The sequence below is a fragment of the Colossoma macropomum genome, unplaced genomic scaffold (genome assembly GCF_904425465.1).
Source record: "Colossoma macropomum unplaced genomic scaffold, Colossoma_macropomum, whole genome shotgun sequence".
Taxonomy (NCBI): Eukaryota; Metazoa; Chordata; class Actinopteri; order Characiformes; family Serrasalmidae; genus Colossoma; species Colossoma macropomum.
This window is the reverse complement of record NW_023494808.1, coordinates 10,476,836-10,502,000: the sequence shown is the minus strand read 5'-3', so window position 1 is coordinate 10,502,000 and position 25,165 is coordinate 10,476,836. Positions and strand designations below refer to the sequence as shown.

General features: G+C 40.2%; 2 protein-coding genes across 2 annotated transcripts in view; one reads left to right on the top strand and one right to left on the bottom strand.

The window, feature by feature from the left end:
- Positions 1 to 25,165, top strand: part of slc5a10 (solute carrier family 5 member 10) — a 60,795-nt gene that overhangs the window by 19,339 nt on the left and 16,291 nt on the right. Inside the window, exons 8-9 of the mRNA XM_036557384.1 lie at positions 1,670 to 1,875; positions 7,656 to 7,791. Coding sequence (XP_036413277.1) covers positions 1,670 to 1,875; positions 7,656 to 7,791 — 342 coding nt within the window. The remainder of the gene's footprint in view (positions 1 to 1,669; positions 1,876 to 7,655; positions 7,792 to 25,165) is intronic.
- LOC118798061 (protein FAM83G) lies at positions 4,952 to 24,585 on the bottom strand. Its single transcript, XM_036557383.1, has 5 exons — positions 24,127 to 24,585; positions 19,293 to 19,460; positions 15,292 to 15,416; positions 12,864 to 14,262; positions 4,952 to 6,113 (listed from the first exon to the last, which is right to left on the bottom strand). Exons 1-5 carry the CDS (start codon positions 24,583 to 24,585, stop codon positions 5,625 to 5,627), a joined length of 2,640 nt encoding a protein of 879 aa, XP_036413276.1. The 3' UTR covers positions 4,952 to 5,624.

Sequence of the window (25,165 nt, the reverse complement as noted above, 5' to 3'; positions counted from 1 at the left end):
TTTCGCCAACACTAAAATATCCGTACATTGTCTATTTCGTCTGGTTGCCGGCCAGTCAGTCCCCAGTCTTTCGGAAAAGTGAGTCTATTTGTTTATGTAGTACAGTCTTAATGCAGGCTGGATGAGATGTGCGGCTACAGTACACTGAATGCACGCCCTAATGAATTATTACATAAGAGTGTGTACATGTACTCGCAGCTCTACATGGTATAATTGGAGAAATGCACTCATTAACCTCATTAAAGCTTGTAATGGGGCCCTGAAGGAAACACAACCAAAGTAAGTCATTTGCCCTACACACAGAAAGACATGCTCTTTGTCAAGAAAACATTCAGCAAAGTTTGCTCAACAGCACAAGCGAACCGTTAAAAAAGGACACATTAACTTTCGCCTGTACAGAATCTGCCATGAGAAGCAATAGTGCGGTCTGTAATTTATAATTTTGTGCTTTTTATTTACACATTTATGACATAAGCCCACTGAGACTTGAGGATAATGCCTCCTCCATGCCACAATAAAGGGGTACTCTTCCATGCTGCTTATCTGTATCTTACCTGTAATCTCACACACCTGACGCAGGTGTTCTGACGCTCTTCAGGAGGATCTGAATTCAATCCAGGTATGACAGAGCAGTTGAGGAGGACATCTCAGAGAGCAGAGTTGCCTAATTGTGCATTGTCCGTCCATGTCAACTCATAAAATCCTAAAAAGTTGCCACATCACTACATTGTAACTACCATTATTTGAATTTGGATTGGATTGAATTTGGACTGGCAAATGGTAAATTTATCATGAGAGAAAAGATAGCCAGTATCAGTACCGGGCCGATATCTGGAAATGCCAGATTGGATATTGGAGCAGAATGAATCACATCCTGAATTAGCACTCACATTGTGTTACTGGGGTATCAGACTGTTTAAATAGCAGTTTGAGCATGATAGCCTACTTTCAGAAGCTCATCTTGAGTGAAGCGCTTCATTTCATAGTATCTTAATTTTAAAGTGCAGTAGTTTTCAAAGAAAAAACATTGGATCGGTATCAAATTACGTGCTTTGTTGATTTTCCACATGAAAATAAAACCTCCACAAGGAAGTAAATGTGGCATTTATGCAAGTTTTGGTTTAACATATTGAAAAAAATAAAACGTTATATATAAAATGTGCCTGAACGTTTGTGCAAACCAGATTTTATGTTTGATTTTTTCCCCTTAATATGTGCAATTCTGTTAAAAAACACTAATTGTGCATTAAAGTGTATTAAAGCATCAAATTAGATCGGGGCTATATATATATATATATATATATATATATATATATATATATATATATATATATATATATATATATTCACTACAGTGAGCAATAACAATGTGCCTTGTGGAAAACGTCTTTACTACTTAATTTGTCAGGGTCAGTGCTCATTAATAAAGAGTATTAACAGAACCGTAAATTAATGCATTTTTAATCTATTAATTATGGTATTGATCGCAACTGCATTGTGCAACAACACGAATACAGTCATTGTTTTTCTTTGTCCAAATTTTGTTTGAAATATTGTAAGAATATAGAATCTTAAACTCTTGACGATGCCGAATGGCATGTAATGTAATGTGTTTTCAATATGGCTCAAACACAACCTTCCCATCGTCTGTGTCTTCCACTCCTTTTAGCGTTTAACAAGATCGGTGGCTACAATGAGTTGGAACGTGTGTATCTGCAAGCTGTGCCGTCTAAGATCATCCCCAACACAACCTGTCACCTTCCGCGGTCTGACGCTATGCACTTGTTCCGAGATCCTGTGGATGGAGACCTGCCCTGGCCAGGCATGACGCTGGGCTTGACCATCATCGCTACCTGGTACTGGTGCACTGATCAGGTAAACACGAACACAACTTGAGACGGTGGCCCAAAAGTGCCTTCTTTTCTCAGTGAGGATGTAAAAAATCCACTAATCTGAAAGCTCAAGTGCATTTATTTCAGAATGTCACAGAATTATACTGATGCCTGCATTGACTCAAACTAAAACTATTCAATCACAGACTTTGTTCCATCTGCCTGACAATATACTGAGTACTTCACATATTCATACTAACATATCGTCATGATATGGTTCTAATAGTAATCACTGTCAGTCGGTGCCAGTAACAATGACTGTAACAGTGACTGCAACAGTAACACTGTAATACTGTAACTATCCAGTGACTGTAACGGTTACACTGTAATACTGATACTATCCAGTGACTGTAACAGTAACACTAATACTGATATTATCCAGTGACTGTAACAGTAACACTGTAATACTGATACTATCCAGTGACTGTAACAGTAACACTGTAATACTGTTACTATCCAGTGACTGTGACAGTAACACTGTAATTCTGATACTATCCAGTGACTGTAACCGTAACACTAATACTGATATTATCCAGTGACTGTAACAGTAACAACATAATACTGTTACTATCCAGTGACTGTAACAGTAACACTGTAATACTGTTACTATCCAGTGACTGTAACAGTAACACTAATACTGATACTATCCAGTGACTGTAACAGTGACACTGTAATACTGTAACTATCCAGTGACCGTTACAGTAACACTAATACTGATACTATCCAGTGACTGTAACAGTGACACTGTAATACTGTTACTATCCAGTGACCGTTACAGTAACACTAATACTGATACTATCCAGTGACTGTAACCGTAACACTAATACTGATATTATCCAGTGACTGTAACAGTAACAACATAATACTGTTACTATCCAGTGACTGTAACAGTAACACTGTAATACTGTTACTATCCAGTGACTGTAACAGTAACACTAATACTGATACTATCCAGTGACTGTAACAGTGACACTGTAATACTGTTACTATCCAGTGACCGTTACAGTAACACTAATACTGATACTATCCAGTGACTGTAACAGTAACACTGCAGCACTTACCGCTCAGTAGCAGTGACTGGTTTTTATAGGTCCATTTATCATTTGTTACTCTGACAGCTCTAACAGCAATCAGTAACAGTGACTGTAACAGTGACACTGTAGCACTTTTACTTCGCAGTTACAGTGACTGGGTTTCATATCTCCTATTTGCTACTCTTATAGGCTTCTAGCAGACGCCAGTGCCAGTAACAGTGACGGTAACAGTAACACTGTAGCACTATTACTACTCAGTAACTGTGACTGTAACAGTGATACTGTAACACTGTTACTACTCAGTAACAGTGCCTGGTTTTCATAGATCTCTTTCTCATTTGTTACTCCATGAGGTCTCTAACAGCGGTCAGTAACTGTGACTGTAACAGTAACACTGTAACACTGTTACTACTCAGGAAGAATGGCTGGAACAGAAACACTAGTAAGATTGTTACTAGTCAGTAACAGTGACTGGTTGTCCTAGATCTATTTCTCATTTGTTACTCTGACAGGCTTCTAACAGAAGTCAGTGCCAGTAACAAGTACTTTTGACAATAACAGTAACAGTGTAACACTTACTGCTCAGTAGCAGTGACTGTTTTCCATAGATCTGTTTCTTATTTCTTATTGTTACTCTGATAGGCCTCTAACAGTAGTTAGTGGCATTTTTATGCAAATAGTAGTTTAAATTATTGAAGAAAAACATATTAATATAAATATTCTAATATAAATATATATGAAATATATAAATATATCAATATATTAACATATTAATATAAAATATATTAAGGCCTCCCAAGACCATTACAGTAACGTTCTAACTACTCAGTAACACTGAATATAACAGTAACACTGTTACTACTTAATAACAGTGACTAATCTAAATACTACTATGCAATGACAGGCTGGATTCATTCCTTTTTTCCATATTTAATATTAAATGTAAAATCCTATCCTCTATTCATATTGTTCTTGTGTTATAGTTTTGCTACTGTTTTTGTGTCAGCCAGAGGAGGCTGGGTTGCCCTTTTGAACCTTGTTTCTTTCTCTTGCTCTTAGGGAGTTTTTACTCAGAGCCCTTGGCTCATATGGGCTTGAACCCATGTTATAATAAGCACAATATAAATAAATATTGACTTTTAATTATAATTGATTATAATGAAATTCAATAAATGTATGGCCAAAACAAAATTCTCAGGCTGTTTTCGAACCTGACACTCCCAGAAAGTATTGTTTGGATTGGCACTGCCATTTCTGGTTCCTCCAGTCATTTGTTATTGTGCACCATTTGAACCGAATATCAAAATATAATGAAGCTGAATAAAATGGTGGCGAGATTTCACAATGCACTGAATATATTCCTGGAGAACTGAATGAAAATGAAGTGAGCCAGGCCGAGTCTTGCTACCGAGCCACCCAGGGGCTCCCCTGTGTATGTATTTAAAAACATTATTTTATATAGCGTACTGTTATTAGAGATTTACACTGCAAAACAAAATGTTTAGAAAAATGGTTTTATTTTGCCCCACCATCAAGCTTCGAATACATTCTGTCAGCAGGTAAGGTAATCCATGAATCTCTCAAGGAAAAACAAAAGCACCATTCATGAACATGAACAATCAGAAACAATATCCATAGCATTTCTGTACGACGCCGTTTTAGGGCCACTGTTCATAAAAATAAAAACAGTAGACTTCGAGAATGAAGTCACAATATTTTGAGAACAAAGTCATAATATTTGGAGGATAAAGTGGGCTAACTGTAGGGGGCTGCCATAACGCGTTGGGGTCTCGGTTGCTGTACTGGCGGCGGAGCTCCACTCACTCCTGTCTCTCTGTGGATCATTTTGATCATCATTCTCACTGTCTGTGAAACTTCATGCCCTCTTTGAATGGTGTGGAGATGAAGCCCCCGATAGCCGTGTAGACGACCCTGCCTGCGATTCTCCTTCAACAACACAGACAGACAGTTTCCTCCGAGTCCGTCTGGCTCTTTATTCTAGATAAACACAGTTTCCTGCTCAGCTGTTTCAGCCGGTTCTTATACACTAATAACAGGCTGGTGCTGATGTGCAGGAGAGACAGGGGGACTGAGTGTTTCTTTATGGGTGAATCGATATGAAAGTAAAACTCTACCAACTCAACGTCCCTCATTTTAACAAGAGCCAATACTGTGGCCAATATTGCAACCTTTCCTGGTATTAATGCCACTTTAATGTCGTAATTCTACGACTTTTTTTCTCAAAATATTATGACTGTATTCTCAAAGTCTACTATTTTAATTTTTATTAACAGCAGCCCTAAAACGCCGCTGTATTTCTGCAATTCTGATCCGCTCTGAAAGAGAAAATCTGGTCCAGTAAGAACATCTCTATAGAAAGAGCAACATCAATGGATGTGTGGTGCTGAATAGATGGGAATAAGCTTCCACACACATTTTTATCTAGGGTGAGCTACGCTCGGTAGGCCTTTTCAGTGTAAAACATAAAATAACTTTGACATCGCCTTCACCATGTTCAGAAATCCATCACCTATTCACCACAGTCTATGTTGCAGAGCGCACAAAGAATCTGCTTGTGCTTATGAAGAAGGTCTTTTAGTTAAATTATTTAGTGTGTATCTGGCACACAACTGAAATTAACACCGAAGATACTCAATCCCAGTCTGGTTTCCTGTATTTCCAGCAATTAATTGTGTTGTTAATTGTTCTTGTGCCCACGTGTTACCCTTTTGTCACCCATGGCAACACCCCCTATGACCCCAGGCACCTTCCCCCTCAGGTTTCGGAAGCTGGCAAGTTTGGAAAACGAAATTCCGAGTGGGGTCTGCATCTCGTTCCGCCTCCGAGGCGAAGGAGAGTGCGTGTGAGAGACCTGATGAGCGGGGGAACGGGAGTGGGCGTGAACGATGCGGTTCACTGGCGACTGGCTGGTCCTCAGTCCTCCAGTCCTGAAGGGGGAGCCGTGTCTGCGGGGGGAACGGCCGGTGCGGTTGGCCTCGGGTTGGGACAGTCTGTTTTGGGGCCGTTCAGGGCCGTAGAGTTTGCCCTGCCAATATCTGTGACCTCCTATCACGTGGGCACTGCTTTTAGGAGGACGATGAAACACTCCCGGTTTGGCGATCACCACCTTAGCTCTGTTGTAGTAGCTCTGTTCTCGAACAGGAGATCTTGATACAGGCTGATATGCCTGGAACAGAAGAAGGAGAGGGTATAAATAAAGCGCTAAGGTGTCTCCATACACGATTCCAGTAAAAAGAGCAAAGTTATGACCCTTAGAAGCCACATGACAACAGAAGCATGGTGTAGTTTGATGTTATTTCTTAATATATTACGTGTAGTTCATCGGAAAAAGTTTTGACTCCTAAGCCTTACCAAGCAAGCAACAATAAATAATATGACACAAAATCCACTTTGCAGAAAAGCATTTCGCTGTTGTCGGAACAAAACGTTGTATCTCCAAAATGGTAACTTTACAGGAGAAAGAAAAAACCTACTTTACTTTTAATGTAAGTCAATGGAACCAGACGTTTTTCCAAGTCATTATGGGCCGTTTTTTTTGGCCCATTCTTCATGAAATTTACAAACAATGTAAAGGACAACAGACATTTTCAAATTATATCAAAAACTGAAAAATGACAAAAATGGAGATATGAGGTTTTCTTGCGACAGCAGCGATATAGAACATATATAAAAACAAATATAATCTATGTTAAGAACTATTATTAACCACATGAGCCCAGAAGGTTTGGTACAGTACCCAAAAAAAGAAAGAAAAGCCACTCGTTTAACTCTGCTGAGGAGTTATGCCACATGTACATTCCTACTAACAACATTAAAATCTTTTTATCAATTTCAATGCATAGAACTGGGTTATTTGTGTGTTACCATGTTTTCCATCACTGCATTAGGCTTTCTTCTTTTCAGAACAGAATTCGGATCATTTTATTATTGTAATCATAGTCAGACCACCGACCAGCCACTTCATTACTGCTCTAGGTACACCTCCTTGTTTCTACGCTCATTGTCCATTTTATCAGCTCCACTTACTATATAGGTGCACTTTGTAGTTCTACAGTTACAGACTGTAGTCCATCTGTTTCTCTGCATACTTTGTTTCCCCCATTTCACCCTGTTTTTCAATGATCAGCACCCCCACGGGACCCCCACAGGCCAATACCTTATTATAGGAGTATCTAACAGAGTGGACAGTGAGTGGACACAGTGTTTAAAAACTCCAGGAGCACTGCTGTGTCTGATCCACCACCAGCACCAGCACAACACACACTAACACACCACCGCAATGTCAGTCTCACTGCAGTGCTGAGAATGGTCCAGCACCAAAATAATACCTGCTCTGTGGTGGTCCTGTGGGGGTCCTGACCATTAAAGAACAGGTTAATAAAGTATGCAGAGAAACAGATGGACTACAGTCTGTAATTGTACTACAAAGTGCTCCTATATGGTTAGTGGAGCTGACTGGAAAAAGGACTTAAGGGGAGGTCTGGAAATGGTTAAATGAACACATTGACATCCATACAACCACTGAATGTATTAACATTATTTATATTTGTTGGAATATTAAATGTTTATCTAAGCAAATAAACACAGCCCAGATAAATAGCTCCATAATTCAAATTTTATCCGGTGCTTAAAACTTGTTTATCACTGCACTGTTACTGTATTATATGTGTTGTATTAAATAAGCCTAGTTAACATTGCGACTTTCCAGGTGATCGTGCAGAGGTCTCTTTCCGCCAAAAATCTGAGCCATGCAAAAGGAGCGTCCATCTTTGCAAGCTACCTGAAGATGCTACCAATGATCTTCATCATCCTACCCGGCATGATCAGCAAAGCACTCTACCCAGGTAACAAATTCTCTCCTATGGATCCTTTATGTACAATACCGGATAGAAATAAAGATATTTCTGGATTCTCTTAACAGATCTTAAAGTTAAAACGCTACAATTTTGCTCATCTGTCACATCACAGTGTGTTTCATAACAGCCACACAAACATCTCACACTAGAAATGAGTAATAAATGCTGTATAAAATATAAATATAGGCTCAATAATGAGAGTTCTTACACCAGCATATGAGAAACCTGTAAACTTCAATCCTAATACAGCTATAAATTCTCTTTTCCTATTAATAATACTATTTTTCTCTTAACCCAATAAATCCAAGGCTAAGGCTTATTAATTAGTAACTACAGGGACTTCAATGCAAACTGGTTGAGCTATTCGTATTAGAAGTGTAATAAAACTCCAAAATCTTCAACATGGTAACTTTACAGGAGAAAAAAAAAACATACTTTACTTTTAATGTAAGTCAATGGAACCAGACTTTTTTCCAAGTCATTTTGAGTCATTTCTTTTAGTCCATTCATCATGAAATTTTCATAGAATGTAAAGGGTAACATATATATATTGCTGTTCTTCAGACAACAGCAATATATATATATACATATATATATATATATATATGTAGGAACTGCTCCTTTTTCACTGTCTGTTTCATTATGACATGAAAGTAAGGCAACACATTTAAAATTCCAGACACCTTCATCACGCAGAAAGCCAAGGAGCTGCCAAACTCAGTAACTGGTACCAGAAAGTGCTTACATAACACTAATCAAATGCATAACCAGACATTTTTGAAACATCTGCACCAGATACAAACAAGCACAGTTCACAAATATGCACTCACACCAATGCTAGTGTTCAAAAAGGCCAGGCATCACAAGTCTCACACTCTCAAAATAAGTTACTATATTTAGTATCAATGTTCTCATCAAAAGGGTTGGAGAAAGTCAATACTGAAAGCATCCAATAAAACCAAGCCTAGATATAATGAAACCAGGTCACCAGCAAAAATGGTAATGATCAGTGACTTGAGGATATTTTGCTATGACACAGTTTAAGCAGACTGACCCTGACAAGACGACTGGGCCTTAGTGGCCAAGACAGCAATACCAAACATACCTTAAAAAGCAAGAAATGGTTTATTAAAACAATGTTTTGCCCTGTCAGTATTTGTCTGTACTGAAATCCTGAAAACATATGCTCTTCATCTAAAAAACCATGCGCTATTGCTAAAAGATATCACAAGAAGTGGCGCAATTAGTTCTATAACACCATTAAACCATTAAACTGACTCAATTTCATTGATACTCGTCATTCTTCTGATTACGAATCAACATATTAGGAAGTGACAAGGGAACCAAGCCAATCATGTTTTTGATTCCCAATGTGTAGGGCCAACTGTGTGATAGAAAACATTATTCTATGCCTTCTGGACGTTCTAGATACGTCACTAACTATAAATACAAGTGGTAGTCTAACCAGGTTTCAGTCATGTGTTTTAATGTCTGTTTCAAATTTTCATATCATCAGATGTCCATAAAATATGCCAAAACAGGCTACTAGTGCTAACATAGCACCAGAAATCAAATAAGTGTGCTAGCAGATGTTAGCAGTATGGTAGAGGTGGTCTTGGCACTGGCAATCACTACGGAATCTGGTAGTGATTATGATATTTGGTGTTTAGTAACGTTTTTAGGTGGTTTTTTAAAAAAAAAAAAAGACTTTACTAAAACATTACTAAACACTGAAGTACCATAATTAATGCCAAATTCCATAATCATTGCCAGAAGATTTTGAGGGGCCTTCACAAAAGGCAAAACACACCACTAGTGCTAACATTCCACTAGAAATCCCCTAAGCGTGCTAGTAGAGGTTAGCATTAAGGTAGAGGTGGTCTTTAAAAAAAAACAAAAAAAAAAACATTACTAAACACTGAAATACCATAAATCACTGCCAGATTCCATAATCATTGCCAGAGGTTTTTGGCCTTAACAGCTTGTTTGTAGGCTTGTAAGCCTGTAGAGAAGGCCTAATGATTTGCATGTCTGCAAATTTAGTTCATTATTTCATTGTATTTAACAGAATCACACAGATGTCAAACCACACAGTTTATCAGTATAAAACACTGTTTTGTCACAGTTTTGGAAAAAAGCTCATGTAAAAACATAAAAAAAAGATGCACTGACTCCTCGATCTCACCTCACAGATGCTACCACATCAGAGACCTTTTATTCTCTCAGCTTAGCACAGAACAGAGTGAGTCTGTTCTCTCTCTCTCTTTCTGACTGCCAGGTCACCATCTATGGAACCATGTTTGTTGTATTTAAACTCTTAGCTCTTAGCTTCGTTTAGCAGAACTACTCTTATCTCTCTGTAAAGTTTTGGTTGGAAAAAGGATAAAATCTTGAAACGGCCAAAAGAAAACTGTCCAGTCAGGTAGACACAACGTCTCCCACTGGTTAGAACTTCAGGAGCTGGACTGAAGACCCTTTGGATTCAACATTAATCAGTGATGGAGAAATCAGCCAAATGATGTTTCAATTTCCAATGGGCGTTAAAAATTTTATGTGAAAAACGTCACTCTAGGCCAGAGGTCATTAATAGGTGGACCGTGGTCTGAAACCGGACTCAGATGCTGTCCTACGTGGACCTGGACCTATAACCACTAAACTATGGATAATTATTTAATTTCGACGGGGTGGTCCTATCTTAATCGGCGTAACTTTTCGACCCTTTACGGTAGCTTTGGCAGGCCGGGAGAGTCATAGACCAATCGTATGCATTGTAAATATGACACGTGACGCTACTCAAGCCAATCAGATCTGTGCATTAAGATGAGCACTGAGTCTCGAGTGAGTGATGCACATACAGGGGAGGGACGAGGTGAGAAACAGCAGTTGGAGAAGAAAGTGAGTCAAGGGGAAGTTATTTCACATGTCGTGCTCTAAAAAGAGAAAACTGACCATAAATGTTGTTGAAATATGACTGAATTGTACTTTATCTGATTTGACATTCAGTTGTTGACTGTATAAGATGTTGATATAACTACTAGCCTGCTTCAGTAAACAGTATATGGCACTGAATCACGATGCAAGTTAGACATGACGATGTTCCGGACCTTCGGATATTTTCTTTAACTGGACCTTACTGAATTTTAATTAAAGACCCCTGCTCTAGGCCTTCTGGAAGTTCTAGATACATCAATGACTGTGAATACGAGCGGCAGTCTAACCAGGTCCCCGTCGTTTATATTAACGTCTGTTAGCAGCGTCAAAGAAAACATATGGAACCTGTTTTGCAATCTTCAAATATCTGTGTTTAACACTGAATCTCATAACAGTGCTAGCAGAAATTTGTTTACTGCAGAGATGAGGTTTTTTGTCTTAATGGGGTTTTTTTTTGCATTTTTGGCCTGAACTTAAGGCCTTGCTCAGTTCGCCACTGAACTTTTGCAAGTTCAGTCAATACAATGCAGTAAATCATACATCTTGTCAAAGATTCTACTCAAATAATTATTAAAATAAGACTGCATGTCTCGACTCATAGCGGTTTACCTCAGAGGTTCACATGAGGCAATGCATCAAAGTAACTTTCAACAATAGATCAAGGAGCGGAGCAAACTAGACCTGAAATCTGAATAAAGACTGTATGGTAATGTATACATTTATCAGCATCACTTGAGTTTTTATCACACGGCAAAAGCAGAAATTTAAAGTACATCCTTGTTTGGAACTGACAAAAGTCATCACATCAGTCTATCTCACTTGAATACCTGCCTGGCCGCTATCAAGATCGACAAGTTCAAGCTGTGTGAAAAAAAACATTTTCAGCTAGTTTCTTTTGCATGATATTAAATTTTAAACATAATGGTTCCATGTAAATATGTTTCCACTATTCTGACACGTTTAGGCTTGCTGGAAGTGCCAGCAGCATTCTGGAACGCACGCAGACACACCTTAGCATATTTCATAACATGCACACCCAAACAAGGTCTATAAAGTGTAAGCACACCTCTGTCATCCACAGCCAAATGGATCTGGGACACACCCAAGTTTATGGAGGCTGACGGAAAAGATAACACAGCCTATCTGATTAAAAAAACACTTTCATGGCACACATACATGTTTGTTTTTATACCATGTCAGGACATGGCGCCATCCATATGTCCCTTATGTATTATATATTTATGTGGTCGTATGCAAAAAATTGGTTTCGCATTCGATTTTCTAAGTGAAAACAAGTTAATCGTATTCCTCTACAAGAAACACACTAAAATATTTATTTTTCCTGCAAGTTTTGTGCACAAGTATTCACTCAACGCATTGGAAAAAAGTAAAACATAAAATAGTAAATATGCCATAACTTTTGCACAGACCACATTTTATGGGGTTTTTTTCCAATATGTTGAATAAATAAAGTAATAGTGCTTTAAAATGTGAACTCCCAATAGAGGATATGTTGACTTACACTTTGAAAAATGACTGGTCAGTTCAACCTAAAAAATGTGTGGTAACAAGTACATTTGCTAGTTTTATTCAACTTTATAACAATTCTTTCAGTCAATGTATTTTTTCTGAGTTGAATAAAAGTTCAATTGCTTGTTACCACATGTAGTAATTTGTTTAGGTTGATCTGATGAGCCTTATTTTACAGTGTATTTTCACTTAGAAAAACAAAACAACATGTTGACCTGGGGTTGCTAAACGTTTGAATACATCCATATAAAATAAATATATAGTAGCTGCCAACATGAAAAACGTGAATCTCGAAAACGGTAACGTAAACATGGAAATTTAGGGCATTTCTATTTGTCCTTTTATCAGAAAATGAAAAATGAAAACTAATAATAACGTAGAACAGTGGTTCTCAAATTAGTCCTCAGGGAACCCCAGACAATGCATAGGAATAGAGCAAAAATGTTAACCATGTGGGGCTCCTTGAGAGTCACTGACCAACAAGAAATGTTTTTTCAGTTTCATAAAATTGCATGTGGATTTTGCACAAAACCAGGACTGTTTTCCTGATCCTCATAAAGCAGGTCACCCCTGTTTCACACAAACACATGCTCCCTTACCTTTCCTGGGTATTTGCTCTGTATGTTCAGCAGGTTCCTCTCAGCAGGGTCCGGCTCTGCACAGTTTTCTGGTCTCAGGTCCAGCATGGACTGAGAGAGCCGTGCCATCATGTTCAATGAATCAGTTCCAGGGCTATGGTCCCCAAAACGTCCTGAACCAGTAGTCCTCCCGTTGGCGAGCTGCCCTTGCACGCTGAGATTTTCCGAGTCGCTGCATTCGTAGTACTCGTCTGATGCTGTGGAACTCTCATCCTTGTCCTTCACCGAATGTGCACACATGACCTTTGTACTGTCCGCATCGTTATCCCGAAGTCTGTCCTTGCTAGACTGGTCTGTGTTTGGGACGGTCTGCGTTGAAGTGGGCTCCTCAGGTGCTTCTCTGTACTCGTCTGAACTTGAGGCCTCTTGCACTATGCACGGTGGTGGGCTGACTGTGTCGGGTACTGTTTGGGGTTGCTGAGGCTGTTCCTTCTTCACAAAGCTGACCTGGACTGCTTCAGAACCATCAGTGGGATTCATCACCAGCTGTAAGGTGCGTGGCTTGGGCACGGGTGGTCCTGGAGGTGGCCCTGGAGGTGGCCCATCACTCTGGGTCTCTTCCACAATAGGTTGTGTGGGTTGGGGAGTGGATTGTGGCTGTGGAGATGCTGGAGCGTCAGCTTTGGTACCTTGGTTCTCTGTTTGAGCAGGTGGTGATGTGTTGTCAGCTAAAGCTGCATGATTCTCTGACAGAACCTCCATTTTAGGCTGGTCCTCTGGTTGAGCACTGGTGTTTTGTGGGGGTTTTGTTTTGGGTGCGTTTGTTGCTTTTGTGCGAGGGCTCGCCTTCTCTGGTAAAGGCTGCTCAGGCGGACCAGTAAAAGGGTCCTTGAAGCGAATGGCCTGCGATGTTTCAAACAGCTGCGATCGCATCAAGTGCACCTGCAGCGGCTTACTAGTGTCCCGAATATTAATGAACCCAATGACATCACTGGGCGGGTCAGGCTCCGGCCAGATGGGCAAGTAAGAAATAAGTTCTGCCTTGGGCAATCCCACTAGGCCGGGGTGTTTGGGCAGTTCCTCTACTACTTCTCGCTGCCTCTTGACAGGCTGAGGCAAAGGATTCTGAGAACTACTGTTTTTGGGGCTGATTTTATCTGAGGAGGTCCGGCTTGCCGTATCCACCAGGGCGTATTTGGGGTTAATCAGTTTTCTGGCAAGAGCCGCCGAGGGAAGAGGGGCTGGTGCAGGGACAGGCGTAGGGTCAGGGTCAGGGAGGTCCGCCAGCGGGACTTTAGACAAGCTGACACCACGAGAGGTCAAGTAGAGTTCACGGAACTGTTTGTCAAAGGTCTCCACAGCTTGCCCTGTCAAAACTGTGATGAGGTTACGGTCCAGACGGGAAGCTGTCCATGTAAAACTGGAAGGCAGAGGACAAATAATGTTAGACCTCTTCATTTTCCCACAGAGTCTTAAGCTCTAGTTGAGCTAGATTTGTTTGACCTTGAAAGATACTGTAATTTAAGTGATTATCAACAAGGTCTGTGCTTTTTAATGTAGTGCAATTCTGTAATATTCTGTAATTCGCTGAACCTGAAGTTCACTCCGTAAGAAGTAATCCTATTGGAATCAACTAGGGATACAGCAACTGAGCAATAACATTAATAACGTCAGCAATATAAAAACACAGGCAATGACTTTATCAGCGTCACTTGTTTGGCATCAGATAATATGGATGGTTCCCAAGCCTGTTCCTGAAGTACCTCTTGCTCTGCACGTTAGTGTTTTCTTGCTCCCAACACACCTGATCCACCTAAGCAGTTAATTAGCAAGCCCTTTTTGAGGTCAACAGGAAAGCGCAAAAATGTGCAGGACCAGACAGGCTTATGATGATTCAATCCAGGCTACCCGTCATACTTTTGAGGAAGACTAAACAGAAATTCTATTTTGTACGAATCTACCAGTCAAATCCCTTATAAAGTACCTGGCAAAACTAATCCAGCTGGTGCAGTGTTTGACAAACACAACCTCCCAGTTCCTCAAACATAATATCGTCATCTAAAATAAGTCAAGTGATCCACATGAGCTCCACTTCAGGCCGAAGAAACAAAAGACATTTGTTTAGTAGATGCAACCGCACAACCCACAGTTCAGGAGAGACTATGGTATCATTGTTAGTCTCCTGCAGTAAAAATAGCATCAAATCACACAATACTGAAGAAGTCCATGCACATACAAACTAATTAAAGACAAAGACACGTCCTGAAGTGAAGCAATGCAAATGACTGTGGATGGCCACTTTGTACGTTTATGGTATTATAATCCCATAAGGTACTCTTGCATTACATTCTCCATTGCTTCCTTATTTAGCAACATAAAAAGCATGCAATTACGATGAGAAGCAGTACTTTTCCAACCCGATTACTGACATATTCAGCCATAAACATACCTGTACGATCCAGACACTGCGCGGTCTCCATCCACAAACATGAACCTCTGATTCAGTGAACCTTGCACTTTCTTTGCTGAACGTGTGTGAAATTCGCAGCCTCCGCTGCAGCGTACACGCAGATGCTGTAAACACACACAAGCGCACATAAATATCCTTAAATTAAACTGATTGAACTGATCATTGCATGCAAATATTGGTCAAATTTTATGTTTTGTTGACATTTGTTAATGTTAGAATAAATCAACCAATATAAATACAGGAATTTTTAGTTTTTAAAAAACTGTATTAATATATTTGCTAGAAGAATAATGAAGGATTAATTAGATTAACTAGGAATTGGATGGTAACCATAAATACTTGGCTTCCTCAAGGAGAGCTTTGAAATGGTTACGCTAATAATAGGGATGCATCGATACCAGTGCTAGTATTGGGTATCCACTTGATACCGCGCTCAATTACTCACGCACTCATAAAAATTCTCACATCCAATACTTGCTGATGCTATGTGACGTAAGCTGAGTGTACGCCACTGCGCTATGAACAAATGACTCAAGCTGGCCAATGAGGGTCTGCTCACAAAAAGAAGTGTTTCTAACGCCCTGGCAGTCGGACACAATGTCGGCGGTCACTTTAAATATCCTGCCTTCGCATATTACCACTGAGCGATTTCAGCCTGATTTTAAATATACACAAATCACAACCACTTCCCCAGTGCGGGTGTAGTAACACTAACAAAACGGAGGTCAAAAACTTGACTACCAAAGTTCGTATATGCTGACCTTACTCTGTTTGGATCATAATTGCGAGGTATAAACATTAATACATTGATTTTTAAATTGGCTTTACAAAATAGGCTGTAGGGAGACTGTATCTTCCTGTCGATGTACATCAACACCTGCTTTTAGTGTTAGCAAAGCTGCTGTAGCTCAGTTCCTCAGTGTTTTTCCTCAATACGGATCATGTGTTATTTTGAATGAAACAGCTTTATAATTTGTTCATAGACAGAGACGTCTGTAGGGGCTGTGTTTCATGTACAGAGCGAGTACAAAAACTGTAGGCTTTGTCTGTAAACGATGGGTGATTCAAACGTACAGTGTGCGTTTCACCAAGTTTTCTAAAATCGCATAGCGTATGTCTGGCTTTAGAGGTCATTTAACTCCAGCTCAAGCAGCCACACAAAAGACTCCAACAAGACGTAAAACTCCACAAGTGAGCTCCTCAGATGTGTGAGCCTCGGATGTGATTCCTGTTTTCACTGAGCTACAGAGGCTGCTGGTAAAAGAGACAGATGAGGATCAAAACTATGAAACATACTTTACTTACAGCTGTACAGAAGCGCTTTTCTGACATGGAACTAAACCACTCTTCTCAACTGCAACGCACTCAATCCAGGGTAACTAATGTAACTGGCTAATGCACGGCTAGATTTGAATGATTTAGCTGTTAAGGTACATCGCAATCATTCACACTAACAACTACTTAATTCTAAGTTGGTTACTCAGTCGCTATCAGTATCCAGAAGTACCACAAAACGTACTCGTACTCAAGCTGAAAAAAATGGTATTGATGCATACCTAGCTAACATTTACACTTCATTTCATGATGTATTGTTTATTTGCTTATTTGCATTTATACAAACACATGCTTATGGCCCAGATCTATTCCTTTACATCTCATTTTTATATACGTTTCATTAAAAAAGCTCATTGCACAGTGTTCTACATAAACACACATTTAAATGGAAAACTTACTTTCAGGCTTTAACCCAGGAAAGCGAATGAATCATTAGGAAGTGTGGAGTAGGAAGCATTAAAACATTAGACCTTTGTCTACTAAACAGTTCGGAGGCCTTTTTGCTGCTGTTAATCCGCACACAGGAATGAGCGGAATGATTAGAATGTTCTCACGAGGAAAGAAATATACACACCTAAAGGTACAATAGCAGGAAAGTTCTTCATAGAGCCAACAGCCTTCACACGATGGAAGGAACAGTGTGTGTGTGGGTGTGGGTGTGTGTCAGGGCTGGACGTAATCAGATATCGCTGATGATTTGACGTGTAACCTGATGCTTGACGGGCAATAATGGCCCATGTTAGAAAACAGAGCTGACAGAAAAGCAGGCTTAATTTAAACATCTTTTCTTTGCACTGTTAAACCAATAGGTTTTTAATTTTAACTGGACACAGTTTTGGAACTAGAACCACAGAACTTGGCAAGATCATAGAGGCTATACAGGAATAGTGCACTTGTGCTTTTGGAACCTCGCAGTCATCACATACTGACTCACATATATACTATGCAAATCCTACGGATACAGACAAACATTAGCAACTACCTGGGATACTACAGCAGCAGAATTTAGCACAGTATATGAAATGCCGAACAAAAGCTGGTCTAGTGTAGTGGGCGACAACGTGGTCCTCCTTGTGGCAGTCTGGGGTTCAATCCCCTGCCTGATAAAACACACCATGCTGTTCCAGTAAAAGTCCCTGGGCAATACTCCTAACGCTGCATTCGCCTACCTCTGCCATATAAATAATAAATGTAAACCACTGTATTTGGGTCATTCTTCATTCGGAGGATAAACCATGTCACAAAGGTTGCAGGGCTTAAAAAGATGCTTAAAATATTAGCCCCAAATGTCGGTATGTACATTTACACAGATTAAATAATACTTTTCCATTATGATTTCACTGATTTTTCTTTTTCTATCCTGTTTTATAGTCGCTCTGCATCTGTAAAACAACTCGTCACAAAACCAATTTCCAACACCTGAGAAGCCATTTTTAATATAAAACAATATTTTTAAGAGGTTTAACTTAGGAACTTGCATAAAATAGATTTGTTTACATTTTATATCATTAATATTATCCTACATTTAAAAATATGTATTTCATTTTAAAAATTCATTTGTTACAGTGATTTTGGTCACTGGTTTTATCAGGACTCTTATATTACATTTTAACACAGTATTTTCAGCTCTATTAAACTGCTTCTTTGGGTCGAGGCTCATCAGAGAGGAAGCATCTCAAGGCATGAGAAGGCGAGTCACACTTCCTCACTATATTTCATTGGTTTATCAATCATTTTGTTTATCAGGCAGCTCATAACTTCTATGTGTCAGTGGTGTTACGTGCTTTAATAGCTGGGTGATTAGAATTTTGTCAAAATAAGGCCAATTATCATTTTTATTACTGATTTTAAATACACAAGGTCACCTGACCACCAGTGAGTCAGCCAGTTTACAAAATCCTCAGGTTTAACCAAAATGTCACTGGAGTCACTGTCACTGGTGTTACACCATATTCATACAACACCAGTGACATGTTTAGAATTAAGCTCTCCTTTTCATGTATATGATAATAGGAGATGTTAATAGACATATCACAGTTATTTAGTTTTGGGATGAAAGAAAGTGATTTTTTTAAACATGTATCCATCTGAATCCCCACTCCAAATGGAGAATGACCCATTCATAGGTTCTCATAAACTTTTTAATGGCACTGCAGCTGCTTTTTTTGGTCTGCTCTGACTTACTAAACCTCAGAAAAACTGAATATTGTGATGTATAGTGTATTGTGAAAAAGCAAAACGTATTGGGTGTGATGTTTATTATGATGCCAAATTGCCCACCTCATACAGTCACATGCACAAGTTTTGGCACCCCTGGTCAAATTACATTTGCTGCTGTTTTAAGTGAAAATAAGCTACAAAGAACATCAGAGAACTCACTATTTGCTAAAAACGGGGGGAAAACAATAAAACACAAAATGTGGCCTGTGCAAATGTAACAGCACATTTTACATTTTATGCTTCATTTTTTTCTAATATATTAAATTCAGCAAATAAATAAAATGTTGCATTAAAATTTGCAGAAAAGTTTGTTCTCTTTTTACTCAAAAATCAATAAAATATGTAATTTGACTAGGATAGTATGTAACTGTATGGTGAGAACTCTTTTTAGATATCGCCCTATTGTCTGGGGGTGCATAACTCACCTTTAGATGTCCTCTGTGCATGTTCGCTCTCTCACACATGCTAAGGAAATGCTGAATGGACGCTTGCTCTATGATGATGTAAACAGCCACCTTCCTCTTAAAACCAGCGTCTAACAGATCTTTGAAGATGTCAACGTCTGTAAAAACGTCCATCACCACTGCAATCACCTGGAAAGCACACACAATCACACACGTTGACCCAGTTAATGCATTTTCATGGACATATTTGAGGCAACTGTCACTACTTCAATAGACAGAGCATTTCTAGACTCTTTGCAAATGCTAATTTTCCACAAATATGCATCTAAAACTATTTTTTGTTAAGCAAAAATTAAATTTATGAGGGTTTTTTTTTATTTTGTCTTACACTTTTTGAATGTCTGAGCATTTTATGATGATTGGACCAATTGATTGTTTAAAAATGATTAACGTAAATTCAAGTTAGACACTTTTTTTTCTTGTCCTGTAAAGTTCAGAGATACAATGTTTTAAGGTTTTCAATGATCAAGTGTCAGATATGATGGTACTGATTGGTATCAGCATCAGGCTGATATCAGCAGAAAATGCTTTTTCCAGTTACTACATAATCAGCTGGTTACAATTATTCCAGGTGGTTGCTATTATTTTAGCTGAGTGCAATTACTCTACACATTTGTTAGGTCTTAACCCCTTAACATTCTAGATTTACTTCATTCAAAGGCTTATTATTCAGTAACTACAGGGACTTGAATGCTAATGAAAACTAATGGAGCTATTCTTAGGTTATTGAAGTGTGTAATAAAACTTATGGCTTGTTAAGGGGTTAATCATTTAGTTATATAGGTGCTAAAACAATGCAAATTATACATTTATGGCATTTGGCAGACGTTCTTATCCAGAGCGACTTACAATTTGATCATTTTACACGGGTAGGTGAAGGTAGTGTTAGGAGTCTTGCCCAAGAACTCTTATTGGTATCAATATCCAGTGAGTAGGTTACAATATACAGCCAAAGACATGTTTTTAGACATGTAATTATTGAGTTCAGGTGTTTCAGCCACACCCATTGCTAACAGGTATATAAGATCTAGCCATATATTGTCCATAGACAAACACTGGCAGTAGAAATGGTCGTACTGAAGAGCTCAGTGACGTGGCACTGTCATAGGATGTCACCTTAACCTCAAGTCAGGTCGTGAAAATTATACGCTAGATCTGCCCCAGACAACTGTAAGTGCCATTACTGGGGACACGGAAGTGTCTAGAAGCTCTTTTGACTGAATGAGCACAAATTCCCAAATTCCAACAGACACACTCCAAAGTCCTTCCAAGGAGAGTGAAGCCCACAAAGGTGGGTGGAGTAACTCCATATTAATGCGGTTTGGAATGGGATATCCAACAAGCTCATATAGTGTATATCAAATAGGTCGTACTTTTGGCTAGTCAAATGTAGCTAGTGTTGCTAATCAGTCAGATTGTGAACTGCAATTTGAAGTTCATCGTAACAGACCTACTGGATTGGAAATGGGAAGGACAAAATGTATTACTCCGATCCAATCCTGTAATAAATCTGACCTGAAAGAGCATTGTGCATATCATGTTGAGCCTACTTTAGATGCTTAAGCGCCTCAGTTAAAAATAGCACAGTAATTTTTTTTTTAATTATCGGATCGGAATCGTCCAATGCTGACGCTATTCCATTTCCATCACACCATCTCTAGTGCATGCCTATCTTTTCCGCACTTAAGAGATATAATCTCCTAATTATTTAATCACTTGTCTGTTATTCTCCAGTCATTACTCATGTATTTGCTCTACTTCTATTACTAAGTGGCTGTAACATAATGATGCAGACAAAGTTAATCCAAGTACTCTGAAACACACACCTGCTTTCACCCACCCACACTTCAGACAAGCACACACACACAATGGCATTCAACACACACACACACACACACACACACACACACACACACACACGCACCCAGTTTTTAATCAAAGAGCCCCCTGTGCGGAATGGCATCTCTCCCAGTGAGAGCTTTGGGTACAAAATGACTAAAGCTTTTATGAACCCTGTCAAAGAGGCACTGTGAGCGAGGCCGAGCGTCTGTGTGTGTTAATGGCAGAAGCATGGAAGGCATGTTTTAACGTGCCTTGCCTTTGAGTCAGTCGGTCTGCACCTTTATAGCATGTGAGTACGAGAAACGATGATGACGATGACATGATTGGCACTGTTAAAATCCGAGGCACTCATGACCATAATTGAATTTTTTGGCCATAAGCCAGTGATCAAAGGTGCAAATCCTATCATTAGTGACCACAAAGCATTTGCATGAATCAACAGGTCATACTTCACACTGTTGGAAGTGGGGGTTGTAAAGCCAGAAGAAGTGGCAGCGCTTTCTTTACCAGTACCGATACAATATTAAAACCCCCTGTTACAGCCGATCCCAGTCCGATCCTAATTTTAAGCTTTTGACAGGCAGTTAAAGTGTTTTGAAGTACAAGTCTGAAGTGCCCCAACTGGCTGAGTAGACTAGCTGTTGATGCTAGCTCCCATCTGTAAACAATAAACAAACATTACTCACTGCTGGCCTCTAAATTTGTTATAGCACCAAGTAAGACGTTTTCTAAGAGCCATAATGTAAAAAACTGTATTCATCATTCTATTGTGACATCAACTCATCTTAAGATATTTTTGTAACAGTACAGTCACACATTTTACATCCATGCATTAGTACAAGCCTAACATGGCCGAATTAGCTGATCAGTTGTCTTGCTGACACTATGTAAGTTTAAGGGGAGCCTGGCTACTTCCTATTTCTCCCGTTATATCAAAAACATGGCTGCAAAATGCCAGAGGGCGCTCTAGGTCACGTCCTCAGCGAATGGGAGTGAATGAAAAACTCGTTTCTAAACCATTTGTTTGGGACCTTCCTTTAATTTTGGAAAGTAGAAGAACGCATTCCATTAAAACCGAAAGGAAACTTACGTGTATCTTTCCGTTTTTCTACAGAAAATAGGTTTTGTCCAGTAGGACGCTACCATTACTGCTACTGTGTACTAAGCCAGGGATTTTTCAGTCCGTGACAGTTGGAAGCACGAGTGCATGGGGCGCATGTATGAGACAAATGTCTGGAGAAATACTTACATTCTTTTTCAAATTTTCCGTTATATCTTAAATGATGCAGCGGGGATATTGAATCGCCTCCACAGGTGGCAGAATGCATTACTTCTCCATTTAAAATGGAATGAAATATTTGAACAAAATGCTACGAACTAAAAAGCCGACTTCAGCCTTGTAGACATTCAGAGGTGACCCAACATTTGGTACTGTTTTTACCAGAGGTCGTTATTGATACATAAGTTTATTGTTTATCTATATATTGCTCAGTTTTCTGACAATAAATCAGGTTTGCTTTGGATGTTTAAAAAGGGGTGAATAAAAAGGTGAACAATAAGCTACTATTATATTTATAAATATATATACATATATATATATATATATATATGTATATATATAAATAATATGAGTGAGCGATATTTCAGCAAGCATTTGTTTCACAATTGAGCTAGTTTTCAGAGAAAGTTGCGGGAGTGTATTTTGCACAAGAATCAAAAATGAAGGAGCTGTTGGCTGTTCATGACGTCACATCCCATTTACGGGAAAATTTATGGCAAGTATGAACGTGTGCATCCCGGTAAAATACCGCTCAAGGGCTGCATGGGTGAATGACAAACATTGCCAGCAGAAGTATCCTGGTAACGTCCCGGACTTCATGCATGAACAGAGCTCATGTAAATGTGTGCTGTTTCAGGCTTGATTTGTTACAGTAATAGATCAGATTTATCCTTTTTTCCCTGCTATCAGCTCGATATAGATACTAAGTTTGGACCCGTGTCTCTAAAAGCACATCTTTTGTGTGTTACGTAAAATACGGCTGAAATTCTGAGGTATTTTTAACTGTTCCCCAGAGTGTCTTTTGTTAGGGACTCCAGAAAGTTCCATCAACTTTACACTCTTTCACATCCCTTCAATAGCTTGGACACATCTCATTCTGTGTGAGCTGAGATATTTAAAGGCAAGTCCCAGACTGACCACATAACTGAGCACTTCTGGGCTGTGTTCTAACTGAGAAATGGGGCACTGTACAGTCAGTCAGTCGTGTTTCAATTCTCACTGAAACCTGACCTCGTCATGTGGTCTGATGATGGCATAAGTTGGCATTTTTTTTTAGTTTTAAACTGTAATATCACAAACCAGTTCCATTTTTCTTAGTGTACGACACCTTTCTACCATACATACATGATTTTAAGACATGAGTGAACCATTCTGAACAGAGGTCCTAGATGTTTCTCACTTACCAAAGAGTCTTGCGAAAGGTAACCAAGCAAGAATAACTCGCTAGATGGTGATAATGGGATCCCTGCTCATCATCAAGAGCTGCTTGATGAATGTTGGAATATCAGGCTTTGAAGGCACCAAATGAGCCCATTTCCTGCCTCGTCTTTTTAAAGAAAACAGATTTATTTGAAATATTGAGTTTATTTTAGACTAATCTTGGGTCTGACCCACTTAAAGGATGTTAAACATCGTTGTTGGTGAGTCACCAGTGCATCCTTGGTGTACAGGTTGGATCAAGGATGCTTCCAGGTGCCACAGCTGTTCTACAATTAGTGGGAATAGTGGACCTGACTACCCAGGGTCCCCATGAAGAGGGGGCCTAGCTCAAGGGCCCTGGACTGAAATGTTGCTTCCAGACTGTATCATTTGCTAAGGACTCCAAATTCCCTTGACTGGAGCAGAAATGACTTGGGTTCATGAGGGGCCATGAGGACCCTGGTGGTCTCTTACCTTCTGCGCCTGCGCGATGGTCTTCCTCACCACCTCCTTAATGTGCGTCTGGCCGTCGAAGGGCGGCTGCGTGTACACGTTGACCCGCGTGACCCCGCGGTACGAGTTGCAGTCCGGCCAGCCGAGGTCCAGGTCCGGTATGGAGGCGTCCGAGCGGTCAGGCCAGTACTGCAGCGACACGGCGCCGTCCTCGGCCTCGCCGGCGCCCTCCGGCCTGATGTGCTCGGAGCCCGGCCGGTAGTCCTCCACGGAGCGGCACAGGCGCTCGAGCTCCGGCTCGGACAGGAAGGGCCGGAGCTCGCGGTCGCTGACGTACGCGTGGAACGCGTCGCGGCCGCTCGCGATCAGCGCCTCGAGCGCGAGCCGCTGCTCTTCACTGTAGAAGAACTCGGGCTTGGACTCGTTCATGCGCCAGTTGACGTGGTTGTCGTCCAGACACTGGATCTGGGACAGAGCCATGGCTCAGGCTGGAAGCTCACGAGACCGCTAAGAACACACGAAAGAGATAAATAAGTAGCTAGAACAGCCCACGAGCTCTCCCCTCACATCCAACGTGGCTCTGGAAGCTTCTCCCCCTCACGTCCAGAGAGATGTGGAGCCCAGCTCACGAAAAAGTGGCTCAAAGAAAAGCCAGAGAGTTTCTCCTCACATCCAGAAGTTCCTCTCGAGCGTCCATTCCCTCAGCAAAAACACCATTTTCCTCTCCACGCAGCGCTTTAGTAGAGAAGTCATTCCAAGAAGTCGAGCTTAACTCCTCACATACTGTTCATCTGTGAGCGGAGCCGGCCGGGATCAGCTTTCACTCACCAAGCAGGTAGAGGAGGACAAAAGCGCGAGCGCCTTACCGGCCGGCACGCCTCGCTCACGTGACGAGCAGGAATGAACGAACAGAGTCATCAAAAGCCCACTCCGGCTCTGAATACCACGGCTTTCAGTCGAAAACTCGCCATTTCCACGAAAACACCCACCCACTGCCTTCAGTCAGCGGTAAAGCAGACCAAGCCTCGTGTCTGGGGGTCTTGAAATGACCTTTCCTCTG